The 13,996-nt window shown below is 42.2% G+C and overlaps 1 protein-coding gene across 2 annotated transcripts in view; it reads left to right on the plus strand.

Annotated features, from left to right (window-relative positions):
- The window catches only part of ZBTB2 (zinc finger and BTB domain containing 2), a 31,446-nt gene extending 17,696 nt beyond the window's left edge, over positions 1–13,750 (plus strand). For both annotated transcript variants that reach the window (XM_003943555.4, XM_010331422.3), the window contains exons 2-3: positions 3,469–3,653; positions 10,990–13,750. In XM_003943555.4, the coding sequence (XP_003943604.1) occupies positions 3,481–3,653; positions 10,990–12,361 (1,545 nt within the window). In that variant the 5' untranslated portion in view covers positions 3,469–3,480 and the 3' untranslated portion in view covers positions 12,362–13,750. The remainder of the gene's footprint in view (positions 1–3,468; positions 3,654–10,989) is intronic.
- The last annotated feature ends 246 nt before the right edge of the window (positions 13,751–13,996 follow it).

Below are 13,996 nucleotides of genomic sequence, written 5' to 3' on the forward strand. Positions count from 1 at the left end.
TTCTATTTCCGTAATTTTCACACGTCAGTGTAATCATACAGTAGATAATCTTTTGGGATTGGCTTTTTTCAGTGAGTATAATTCACCCAAGTTGTTGTATGTTATCCGTAGGTCATTTCTTCTTTATAGCTGCATAGTTTTCCACTGTGTGGGCATACCATAGTGAGTTTATGCAGTCATTGAAGGACATCTGAGTTGTTTCTAGTTTTTGACTGTTAGGAATTAAGGTGCTATGGACATTCCTGCACAGGTTTTTGTGTGAACATAAGTTTTCATTTATCTGGGATAAACAGGAGTGCAATTCCTGGGTCAGGTGGTAGTTTTTTAAGAAACTGCTAACTCTTTTCCAGAATAGCTGTACCATTTTACATTCCTGCTAGTGATATATGAATGTTCCAGTTTCTCCACACTCTTGTCAACATGTATTATGACTGTTTTTTATTCTAGCCATCCTGATAGGTGCACAGTGATACTGTGGTTTTAATTTTAATTTAATTTGTGGTTTTAATGGCTAGTGGTTTCAAACATATTTTCATGTGTTTGTTTGCTGTCTATATATCCTCTTTGTGAAGTGTCTCAAGTCTGTTACACATTTTCTAATTTAATTGTTTTTTTACTGGTTGAGTTTTGAAAGTTCTTTGTATATTCCATATACTAATCTTTTGTCAAAGGACTAGTTTGCAAAAGTTTTCAATTATTTACTCCTAGTCTATGAGCTTGTGTTTTCATCCTCTTTATAAGGTCTCTCAGAGAGCAAAAGTTTTTATTCTGCTTTTGATGTCAAGTGTAAAAGCTCTTTAACCCTAGATTTGAGGTTTTCTTACATGTTGTTTCCTAAAGTTTTAATAGTTGTGTGTTTTACATTTAAGTCCGTTACCCATTTTGAGTTGATTTTTATATAATGTATGGGACTTAAGTGTCAGGGTTCTTGATCTTTTTTTCTTTTTTGCCTCTGGAAGTCCAATTGATCCAGCACCATTTGTTGAAAAGCTTATTCTTCCTCCAGTGAATTGCTTTTGTACTTTGTCAGTCATCAGTTGTGCATATTTATGTGGGTCTGCTTCTGGGTTCACAGTTGTGTTTGTTCCATTGATTCGCTTGTCTGTCCCTCTGCCAGTACCACACAGTATGGAATACTGTAGAATATACTACATATTGAAATTGGGTAGACTGGTTTCTCCCACTTTATGGTTCTTTTTAAAAAATTATTTTAGGTCAGGCATGGTGGCTCACACCTGTAATCTCAGCACTTTGGGAGGCTGGAGTGGGTGAATTACCTGAGGTCAGGAGTTCGAGGCCAGCATGGCCAACATGGTGAAACCCCGTCTCTACTAAAAACACAAAAAAATAAGTGGAGCTTGGTGGCACATGCCTGTAATCCCAGCTACTTGGGAGGCTGAGGCAGGAGAATCAGTTGAACCCAGGAGGCAAAGGGTGCAGTGAGCTGAGATTGCACCACTGCACTCCAGCCTGGGCAACAAGAGCGAGAACTCTGTCTAAAATATATGTATATAATATATCTAATGTATAAATATATTTTATATAATATATATGTATATAATATATAATATATAATATGTATATATAATTTTATTATATATAATTTTAGCTATTCTAGTTCCTTTGCCTTTACATGTACATATTAGAATAATTTTGTCTATATCTGCAAATAAATCTTGCTGGGATTTTTATGGGAATTGCATCAAACCTATATGTCAGTTTGGGAAAATTGATATCTTTACCATGTTGAGTCTTCCTATCCATAATCATAGTATATCTATCCATTTATTTAGATCTTTTATTTCTTCCATCAGTGTTTTATAGCTTTCAATGCAAGTCCTGCACATGTTTTGTTAGATTTATACCCATGTATTTCATTTTTTGAATGATTTCAAATGGTATTAACTTTTTAATTCAGTCCACATGTTTATTGCTAGTATATAGAATTACAGTTTATTTTTTTTTTCTGGTATGTTTATGATTTGTCAAACTCATTTATTAGTTCTGTGATAGATATCTTGGGACTTTCTGTGTTACAATCATGTCATCTGCAAATAGGGACAATTTTATTTTTCCTTTTTTTCTGTATGCTTTTTATTTTCTGTCTTGCTTTTTTGCACGAGCTAGTACTTCCAGTGCTGTATTGAATAGCAAGAGGGGACATCTTTGCCTCGTTCCCAGTCTTGCAGAGAAGGTATTCACCCTTTCTTACCATGAAGTATAACGTTAAATATAATGTTGGTCTGTGTGTAATGGGCTTTTATAAATGCTCTTTGTGGAAAAGGAGTAGTCTAGTGATTTGATGGACCATACAATGTCAGGCTGCCTCTCTATTATAAATAGACTCAGACCAGTGGGGTTTGCTAGGGTCAGGTGTGAATAATGAAAATCATAGAATTTGGAAACAGAACAATCACATTTAAATTTTGATCCTCCCACCTTTTGGCTAGAAGGCCTGGGACAAATTACTTATACTTCTCAAAACCCATTTCCTCCTCCACAAAAAAGGAGGCAGAGCCCCAACTCCACTTCCTTGGTGAGTGTTAAGGGTCAGGGGTGATGGGGCTGTTACATCACCAGAGGAACACACAGCAGGAGCTGGATTCTTGCCCTTAGATTTGTTGATTCTCACCCCACCCTGCTGGGACCCCACCCCAACACCTTCATTTATCTATCTCTGTGAAAGCATTGATGAACTCTGATGCATCATTAGAATTTCCGTTTGGAATCTTAAACTAAAAGGCTTCATTTGCATCTGGAATTTTAAACTAAAAGACTAGATGGCCGGAATCCCAGCACTTTGGGAGGCTGAGGTGGGTGGATCACGAGGTCAGGAGTTTGAGACCTGCCTGGCAAACATGATGAAACCCTGACTCTACTAAAAATACAAAAATTACTCTTCACATGTACCCCAAAACCTAAAATGCAATAAAAAAAAATACAAAAATTAGCCAGGCATGGTAGCACACAGCTGTAATGTCAGCTACTTGAGAGGCTGAGGCAAGAGAATCACTTGAACCCAGAAGGCAGAGGTTGCAGTGAGCCAAGACCTTGCCATTGCACTCCAGCCGGGGCAACAGAGCAAGACTCCATCTCAGAAAAAATGAAAACTTGATGGTCTAAGATATTTACAGTCTTTCTCCAGGACTTGATGCTTAAATTAAGGCAGATCACCTGAGTTCATTTCCTGGTTTCTCCATTACCATCTGTGTCAGCTTGGGCAAATCATGTAATTCCCTAATTTACTTTAAATGACATCATCTGCTTAAAAAAAAAAAAGCATAATGACATAACTACTTCAGGTCACTGTTAGGAAGACTAAATGAGTTAATTTATGTAACGTTTTTAGCAGTGCCTGACACATAGCTATGCTGACATGTTCGCTATGATCATGACTGTTGGTGACTGTAAAGGACACATTCTTATTTGTAAATCACCTTCTTAAAAATAAAATTGTTTGCTTTGCAGATTTTTTAAAAAATGGATTTGGCCAACCATGGACTTATTCTACTGCAACAGTTAAACGCTCAGCGAGAGTTTGGTTTCCTGTGTGACTGCACGGTTGCAATCGGCGATGTATACTTCAAGGCACACAAATCAGTTCTTGCTTCATTCTCCAATTACTTTAAGATGTTGTTTGTCCATCAGACCAGGTAACTAAAGTGGTTGCTAATAACCTAATGACTGTGGACTTCTTAACCTCCGTGTCCCTGGCCCTCATCAAGACCATAGGTCTCTCTACCTCTCCTAGCTCCCAGGTGACCTGCTCCCTTGTGGCCTCACTCGCCCCCTACCCTTCTTGTTACGCGTGCTTTCAGTAGCACTGGAGAATCACTGGACCTGCCAGCTCTACCCAGCCCCTCCACCTCCAGATGCCCTCACTGGGTATCACCTGCATAGTCAGGATCTCTAAGATCAGGTCCATTATAAAGCCAGCCACCCAACCTCAGTGAACCCTTCCAGTAGTAATCTTTTCTCTACTCAATACCTAAGGCCTGTCTCTCATTCCTCTAGCCCCAGTCCCCTTAGAACCCCCTGACTTTAAGCATTTATTCTTGTCTCCTCCTGTAGCAAGAAAGCTCCAGGGCATGAATTTCCCCAGTTTCCCTCTTTTCTGTCTTAAAACATCTCTATCTTTCCTCAGTCTTTTTTTTTTTTTCCTTCCCATCTCTCCTATCTTGAGAAAAGGGCCTCTCAGTGTCTTCGGAAAATGGTCTCCCTCCCTCCCTCATGCTGCCAGATCCCACCCCTCAATTTTCATTCTGTTCCTTTTAGGTAATCTGTTTTCACCCCCCTCCCCAGCCCATGCGGAATCAGCATATCCTCGACACTGCTGGCTGCCTGACTTCACTTTACTATGAAAGCCCTTAAAAGGGTAATCGAGGTCCCCGCCTGCACTCTCTTCATCCCACACTCTTCCTAGCAGTGTGCGCTGTGGTTTCCTCCCCTCCTTCACTCTACTGCAGTCTTTTCTCAAAGGTCACCCCTCGTGAAAACCACTGCCCTTCTCTCAGTGTTGTAGCATCCTGTCCTCCAGCATCTGCTCCTTCCTTCTTAAGTGATTGTCATCTGCATTTTTATAGCTGAATATCCCTTGGTTTTCTGCCCTCTAAAGCTGGGCCTTTGGTGAATTTTGTCTTTTGCACTCTCCTTTGGGTGCGTGTCTTTTTCCGAGATCTTGCCTCTGCAGGAAACTTCAGTTTATAGCTCTGGCCTTGACTTTTCTGTCTTCAGAATTCTCTTCCCAAGGCCTGGGGCTACATGCTGGACATTTAGAGTCAAATGTCTCCTTTTGTCTCTTTGAGGATGTCTAAAACTGAATTAGGCCTTCTCCAAAATTCCTCCTGCCTATTTTCTTATCTTCAAGTATCCCAAGCTTAATTCTCTTTTGAATCACATCTTATCAGTCCCCAGATCATGTTTTCTTCAAATTACCTTTCCCGTTTCTCACTTCTTTTCCTTTCTTACTTCCATTACCTCATAACCCATTTTCCACGTTACTATCAGATTAGTATTTCCAAACACTGCTTTGACTGTAGTGTTTGATGAGAAACCTACTATATTGCGTTATTCCTTGGATCAGAAACTTTGGGGATGCCCAGTGCATATCAGAATAACACACAGGCTCCTTATTCTGTCATCCAAGGCCCCACAGGCTTGGAGCCCAACCTCCTCCTAGCCTCATCTTCGACTGGGCCCTCTGGGATGCCCCACCCCTCCTCTTCACCTTAACCAGACCTACTTTCATGGCTTCAGCTCACCTGGACCACATTTTGGTGGTCCCCTGCCCACTCCCTGAGTCCTAGCTCATGCAGCACCTCTTGTGTGACCCCTCCCAGTCAAGTGAAACCAAACAAATGACAGTGACTACATCCTCGCTCATGGCTTAAAACACTTTATTTGTACCCCTTTCTAAGACTGTGCATTTGTACAAGAATGCAAATATGCACATTTCCCCTGTGTTGTTGTTATTTGTGTACTTTTCCCCCTTCTTCACGTGTAAGTTTCTTGAGGGCAGGGACTGGGTTTTACAAATCTTTGCAAACACCAACACACAATAGAATAGCCACTTGATCAATGTCTGGGGGATCAGATGGGACAACTGCAGAATAACCCAGAAGGGGTGGCTCATCTGGCAACACCAAGGATGCTCCCTCTAACTCCAGTGTGTCAGAGACTTCAGGCCTAGTGGGGGTTTTGTACTGGGCAGTCTCTACACAGTGATTTAAATGGTACTGAAAAGGAGGCATTTTTAATTTGGGGAAGTGCAAGAATACTATGTAATGAGTTTTAATTCAGTGCAAGAAAGCCACCTTGAAGTATAGGGCACTAAATGAATGCCATTCTAACAAGGCGGTGTGATATTTGTGTAATACAACAGTGTGACTCAACAGTGTGCATGAGTGCACCGAAGGTCACATATGCCTAGTGGCCAGCTTTGCTCACCTCCTGGTGCAGAATTCAAGCTCACTGAGGCAAGGCAAATGGGGTGAAGGCCAGGGGTGCACTTTTCAACCAGAACCTCCTCTGTGGGGCATGACAGACTACTGCCCAACTACTCAGGCATAGACTGAGAATACAGTCCATTTTTTCAGGTTTAGCTCTGAGGGTGATTTCTGGCTGTAGTTACCACTAGATGGCCCTGTCTTCTGTCAGTTACTCTGTGTGGTTCCTTGAAATCACAGACAACGGCAGACTTTCAGCTGTCAAAAATAAAACCACTGAGGGAGAGGCCTTTCTAAGTACAACCTTCTGACAGTGCTAATGTTATTCAAAAATGCTTATTTTTAAAGTTGTTTAGCCTATCATTTCTTTTAAAATTCGATTGAAGGAATAATTGGAAATGGAAATTACTGTGGAAGTTTGTACCATAACACTATATTCATCTTTTTCCTACATAAAAGTGTTACGTCGACCAGCCTGGCCAACATGGTGAAACCTCATCTCTAGTAAAAATACAAAAATTAGCAGGGCATTGTGGCGTGTACCTGTAATCCCAGCTACTGGGGAGACTGATGCAAGAGAATCACTTGAACCCGGAAGGCAGATGTTGCAGTGAGCTGAGATTGTACCACTTCACTCCAGCCTGGGCAACAAGAGCAAAACTCTGTTAAAAAAAAAAAAAGTGTTATGTCAAACATATCTGCAAACCACTTAGATGTAAGTCCTTTCCAAAAGACTGGGAAAAGACCAAAATCTGGCCCATAGTGAGTTGAGTGATTGACAGAAGTCAGCTGCCTGGGAATAAAAGCAGTCAGGGATGGAACAGCTGAAATATACAGTAAGGAACTTGGAAAAATTCCGCCTTTTTTGTTTTTTTGAGACAGAGGCTGGCTTTTGTTGCCCAGGCTGAAGTGCAGTCCCAGTAGCTGGGATTACAGGCGTGAGCCCCTGTGCCTGGCCTCCACCTGTTTTTTTTTGTTTTTTTTTTTTTTTTGAGACGGAGTTTCACTCTTGTTACCCAGGCTGGAGTGCAATGGCGCAATTTCGGCTCACCGCAACCTCCGCCTCCTGGGTTCAGGCAATTCTCCTGCCTCAGCCTCCTGAGTAGCTGGGATTACAGGCATGTGCCACCATGTCCAGCTGATTTTTTGTATTTTTAGTAGAGACGGGGTTTCACCATGTTGACCAGGATGGTCTCGATCTCTTGACCTCGTGATCCACCCGCCTCGGCCTCCCAAAGTGCTGGCATTACAGGCTTGAGCCACCGCGCCCGGCCTCCACCTGTTTTTTAAGTGTATGTTTGCACATATGCTTCTGCTTTAAAAAAAAAAAAAAAAAAAAATTAAGGCTGCATGCAATGGCTTGTGCTGTCCTCCCAGCACTTTGGGAGGCTGAGGCAGGAAGATCTCTTGAGCCCAGAAGTTCAAGACTAACCTGGACAAGATGGTGAGACCCTATCTCTGTAAAAGTTTAAAAACTAGCTGGGTGTGGTGGCATATGCCTATAGTCCCAGCTACTCAGGAGGCTGAGGCAGAAGGATCGCATGAGCTTGAGAGGTTGAGGCCACAGTCAGCTATGATCGTGCCACTGCACTCCAGCCTGGGCCTTCCAAGCAAGACCCAATCTCTTAAAGAAATTTTTTTTTTTTTTAATCAAAATAAATTGGTGTTTGGAGACCTCCCTGGACCCTAGGATCCCTGGCTGTAAACCGCAGGGACTTGCTGCTTTGTTTTCCTTGGCCCTTTGGAGTCCTCCCTCCAGGCCCACCTGAAGTATAGGCCATGGTCTCCCCAGCTATGTCCTTTTTTTTTTGCCATCAGAGACTGTACAAAGTTCTTTCAGATTTGAGAGGCTTACGTTGAATCACCATTCACAAGTGATAGACAGGACAGCCTATCCAACAATGAGAAAAAAAATTACAAAATTTACACCAAAGTCAGCCAGACGTGGTGGTTCACACCTGTAATTCTCGCAATTCGGGAGGCTGAGGCAGGCATATCACTTGAGGTCAGGAGTTCAAGGCCAGCCTGGCCAACACAATGAAACCCATCTCTACTAAAAATACAAAAACTATCTGGGCCTGGTGGCAGGCACCTGTAATCCCAGCTACTTGGGAAGCTGAGGCAGAATCACTTGAAACTGGGAAGCAGAGGTTGCAGTGAGCCAAAATTGTGCCACTGTACTGCAGCCTGGGCAACAGAGCAAGACTCCATCTCAAAATAAAAAACAAAAAACTTAACAACAAAATTGTTCTGGAAAGGGACTCTGCTTGTTAGTACATTTCATGGTTGCTAAAAATCAAAGCCTTCTTTGGATTTCTACCTTTCCTTTTTTTTTTTTTTTCTCTGAGAGAGGGGCCCCCTCTGTTGCCCCAGCTGGAGTGCAGTGGCATGGTCATGGCCACAGCTCACTGCAGCCTCAGCCTCGACCTCCTCAGCTCAAGCCATCCTCCTGCCTCAGTGCCCCCAAGTAGCTGGAACTATAGGCATGTACCCATCCACCCAGCTAATTTTTGTATTTTTCTGTAGAGACAGGGTTTCGCCATGTTGCTCAGGCTGGTCTTTTTTTTCTCCCCATTTATTTGTAGAGATGGTCTCGCCATGTTCCCCGGGGCTGGTCTTCAGCTCCTGGGCTCAGGCGATCCTCCCGCCTTGGCCTCCCAAAGTACTGGGAATAAAGGCATGAGACACAGTGCCTGGATGCTACCCTTCCCTTTTTGAGGGGAAAGAGAGTTGGCTGCAGGCTCCCTACTCTATCCCCTCCTTCTCCCTTGAGGAATGTTTCATCTTGGCAGGAGAAAGGGTGTAACTTGCGTCTCTAAGGCCTTTGGTTTCCCAATACCTCTGCCCTCTTGATCCTGGAAAAGTTTCCCCTGGTCATTTCTTCACTTGGGAGTTGATTATTTACATTAGTAAATTTTTCAGCACACAAAATCCCTGAAGCTCTGTTTTGAATATTGAACTTCCCCATGGCATCTAAATGTGTTACTGTATACACATGGTATTATTGGAAGCCATCCGAAGACTACCTGTATTTGCATTCCTATTTAAAGGGATATAAAAGGACTCCAAATAAAAACATGAATGATCTGTGTATCTTTTTTTTTTTTTTTTTTTTTTTTTTTTGAGACAGAGTTTTGCCCTTGTTGCCCAAGCTAGAATGCAATGGTGTGATCTCTGCTCACCAAAACATCTAACTCCCGGGTTCAAGGGATTCTCCTGCCTCAGCTTCCTGAGTAGCTGGGATTACAGGCACGCCACCATGCCAGGCTAATTGTTTGTATTTTTAGTAGAAGTGGGGTTTTGCCGTGTTAGCCAAGCTGATCTGGAACTCCTGACCTCAGGTGATCTTCCCACCTCGGCCTCCCAAAGTGCTGGGATTACAGGCATGAGCCACTGTGCCTGGTCAACTTTTCTTTTTTTAATGGAATAAAAATGTTAAATTTAGAAGAGTATGATATGCTGTTAATATTTCAGTATATTGAAAATATTGGCCAAATGCAGTTGCTCATGCCTGTAATCCCAGCACTTTGGGAGCCCAAGACAGGTGGATCACCTTAGGTCAGGAGTTCGAGGCCAGCCTGGCCAATGTGGCGAAATCCTGTCTCTACTAAAACTATAAAAATTAGCCAGATGTGGTAGCACATGCCTGTAATCCCAGCTTCTCGGGAGGCTGAGGTGGGAGAATTGCTTGAACCTGGGAGGTAGAGGTTGTGGTGAGCTGGGAGTTTGCCACTGCACTTCACTGTCACTCAGTGACAGAGACTTCATCTCAAAAAAAAGAAAGAAAATAAAATATTTGTTAGTAAAATGAACGTGATTGCTAAAAGAGCCAAATAAAGTTACAATACAAAAAGTAGTATCATAAAAGAAAATTATAAATTCTGAAAGCATTCAAGGAAACTGTCTTTGAATTTGAAATGCATTGTCTATAAAATATCCAGTCAGTGGAAGATAATAGATGTCTTGTGATATGTGGATATAGACCTCATTGATTTCTAATGATATATTAGAATTTGTTAATACTGATGGCCTGGGAAGAGTTCTTGGGAAGCTCCTCATCAGGATGCTGTTTCTGAAATGATAGAAGCAGTCGAGTCTAAAGCTGTAAAATCAACAGCATCATCAAATGCATTAGGTGCCTTAGATAAATCACTCAACTTTTTGGGACCTCAGTTTCCATATCTGTCAAATGGGACTTAATAAATCCACCTTATCTACCACACAGGATTGTTTTGATTTTCTAAAGGATCTTGCTGTAGTGGATTTGGAATTAGACAAACATAAGTTCAAATACCAGTTCTACTACTTACCAACTACGTGATATTGAGCAGCTTATTAACCCCTCTAAACCTCAATCCTTTCCTGTAAAATGAGAATGAATGACAATCCAGTGAGAAAGAATCCCTGTAAATTCCAGAAGCAGTGCTGATGTTGATGGTGGCATTTGATAAGGAGCTCCTAAAGTTCTGAATAAAAACAGAATACATAATACTTAATTCAACTTGGCCAGGCGCAGTGGCTCACGCCTGTAATCCCAACACTTTGGGAAGTCAAGGTGGATGGATTGCTTGGGGTCACGAATTTGAGACCACCACGAATTTGAGGCCAACATGGTGAATCCCCATCTCTACTAAAAATACAAAATTAACCAGGCATGGTGGTGGGCGCCTGTACTCCCAGCTACTCAGGAGGCTGAGGCAGGAGAATTGCTTGAGATTTGGCAGGTAGAGGCCTTCAGCCTGGTTGACAAGAGCTAGACTCTGTTTCAAAATAAATGAATAAATAGAAATAAAAAAATAAAAGATTAATTTAGCTTACTAGGAGAAAAACTGCTCTAAGAATCTGTGGATTACAATGTCACATTGATTTAACATGAACTTCATCTCTTGATTATTTCAACCCATTTCATGAAACTTACTAACAATGAAGGATAGGAAATGTTCTTGTTTCCTGTGTTTTTAAGTGTTCATTTTTTTTTTGTCAGGCTTTATATTATCACCTAGACTGGCATTTACTCAGATTTTTTTTTACTTGTTTCTTTCAGTGAGTGTGTCCGTTTGAAACCAACTGATATACAACCCGACATCTTCAGCTATCTTTTACACTTGATGTACACTGGGAAGATGGCACCTCAACTCATCGACCCGGTTCGATTAGAACAGGGGATCAAGTTTCTGCACGCTTACCCGCTTATCCAGGAAGCCAGCCTCGCCAGCCAGGGAGCCTTTTCTCACCCTGACCAAGTTTTCCCGCTGGCTTCTTCATTGTATGGCATCCAGATTGCAGATCATCAGCTGAGACAAGCCACCAAGATTGCTTCAGCACCTGAAAAACTTGGGCGAGATCCAAGGCCACAGACCTCCAGGATAAGCCAGGAGCCGGTCCCAGAGGCCTCGCAGCTTTCCCAGCTGACTTCAAACCTGGCCCAGGTGAATCGGACAAATATGACTCCCTCAGACCCCCTGCAGACCTCACTGTCTCCAGAACTTGTTTCCACTCCTGTTCCTCCCCCTCCTCCCGGGGAGGAGACCAATCTGGAAGCATCTTCTTCTGATGAGCAGCCTGCAACCCTCACGATAGCCCACGTCAAGCCGAGCATCATGAAGAGGAACGGGAGCTTTCCAAAGTACTACGCCTGCCACCTGTGTGGACGACGCTTCACCCTCCGGAGCAGCTTACGTGAACACCTCCAGATTCACACAGGAGTACCTTTCACGTCCAGCCAACAGGGAGAAAGCCGCGTCCCCCTGACTCTCTGTAGCAATGCAGCTGACCTTGGGAAAGATGCCATGGAAGTGCCTGAAGCCGGGATGATCAGTGACAGTGAGCTGCAGCACATCTCCGATTCGCCCATCATCGATGGGCAGCAGCAGTCGGAAACCCCACCCCCCTCAGACATTGCTGACATTGACAACCTGGAGCAGGCCGACCAGGAGAGAGAGGTGAAGAGGCGGAAGTATGAGTGCACAATATGCGGACGCAAATTTATCCAGAAAAGCCACTGGAGGGAGCACATGTACATACACACCGGGAAGCCTTTCAAGTGCAGCACTTGTGACAAAAGCTTTTGCAGGGCCAACCAGGCTGCCCGCCACGTGTGCCTCAACCAGAGCATCGACACCTACACCATGGTAGACAAACAGACTCTGGAACTCTGCACATTTGAGGAAGGGAGTCAGATGGACAACATGCTGGTGCAAACCAACAAACCCTACAAATGCAACTTGTGTGACAAAACATTCTCCACTCCCAATGAGGTTGTTAAACATTCATGCCAAAATCAGAACTCGGACGTCTTTGCCCTAGATGAAGGGCGATCCATTCTCCTGGGCAGTGGGGACTCCGAAGTAACGGAGCCTGACCACCCAGTGTTAGCTTCCATCAAAAAGGAACAGGAAACCGTCTTACTAGACTGAATGTCACTTATCTTTTTAAAAAACTGTCATTTTTACAAAGACTGTCTTCCTTCCCTTCCCTGAATTCAGAACTATAGTTCTCCATGGCATGATACAAACAGGTCCTTGTTCCCTTCTCCTCTTCCCCTTTCCCGCCTCCTAGCCCCACCTCTGTCAAGGCTTTGTGCATTATAAACCTGGAATGTATCGACTTTCATGCAGGGGATATTGGAAAGATAATGGTCATTATACTTATAAACTCAAACAGATTTTGACAGGTTTTAGATTATTTAAAAGCCTACTTGGAACTAATGAAGGGTATACAATAAAACAACTGGAATCCAATTTGGTAAGCTAAAATTATGACTTTCCCTGGGTAAAAAGTCTTCGCAGAAAAACAATGTCAGAAAATACAGTGTGCTTCTCAGAAATACAGCTGGGCTCTGTACTATGCAAAATCTAGAAGGTGTGGGGAAACTTTAAACCCAAGAAAACGTTCTTAGAATTCAGCCTCCAGGTGTCTTACTTCAGAATGCATCCTTTGAGATTATGTCTACTTAAGAAAAATCATTACTTAAGAAATCCATGTTAACAAAACACAAAGGAGAAAAAGTAATAATGTGATGGCAATCTTAATTTTTGCATACAAGATGACAAGCCGTGAGTTTGTGTGTTTGTAAGAGAAAAATGCGTGGGTGCTTGCTCTAAACAGGTGAATGAATGCACTGCCTTATCTCATTGCTGGCTTCTTTCCAAGTTGAGCAACAACAAAATGCTGTATTTTCATTTCTGACCAATTTGTTTTAAAATTTGAATGTACAATTCTATAATTGTCTTTCTGAATAGAAAATGACCTGCCATTTTCTAGCAGCTGCCAGTGATAATTTGTTTTACACTAACTTTTAAATCAGTGCATATACTTCAGGGAAAAGGATACAGGAATATTCATCTTATGGGGGAATTTGTGAGCAGAAGAGGTAGTAACTTTAATGACTGAAACGGTCAATGCTGATAGTTTACTGGCAACATTAATTGAGGCATCAAAAATAAATGGCAAAGAGAAATCAGGACAAAAAAATCTAATTGCTGTTTGGGAAAAATACTTGATTTTGATGTTTATTCTCCAGGTTTTTTTTTTTTTTCTTTTTTAATGCCTGAAATTTTCTCCATTGGCTCAAAAGCAGTAAAAATTGTTCATTAATCTTCCCTTAGGCCAATAAAAGAAGGGCCTCACAGGACAAAACAAGAGCCAGAAATAAGGACTAAAGGGGAAGGGGAGAACAGCTGATAGCTATACTGTATGTATATGTTAAAAACTGAATATCCCATCATCCTATTTCATGTATAGTTGAGTTCTCAAATTTGTAAGTTTTTATACATCCTTTCATTGAATAAACATTTAATTAAATGCGTGTATGATTTCATCTCTATCTCTTTGTCAACCAAAGAGATACAGGAAGGGGGTGTGTAGCAGTGCTTGAGGAGTCAGTGCTGTATCTCGTCTGCAGAACTTTGGGCAATTGCTCTAACCTGAGTGGTATTTTCCACACTTGTAAAATGAAGATGTTCATAACTGCTTTGGGTCATAAGTTTGTTAGAGTCAAATGAGTGAACTCTGTAAAGTTGCCATGATCACCTTGCCCCAACATTTTTATT

This window comes from Saimiri boliviensis, chromosome 4 (assembly GCF_048565385.1).
Source record: "Saimiri boliviensis isolate mSaiBol1 chromosome 4, mSaiBol1.pri, whole genome shotgun sequence".
Taxonomy (NCBI): Eukaryota; Metazoa; Chordata; class Mammalia; order Primates; family Cebidae; genus Saimiri; species Saimiri boliviensis.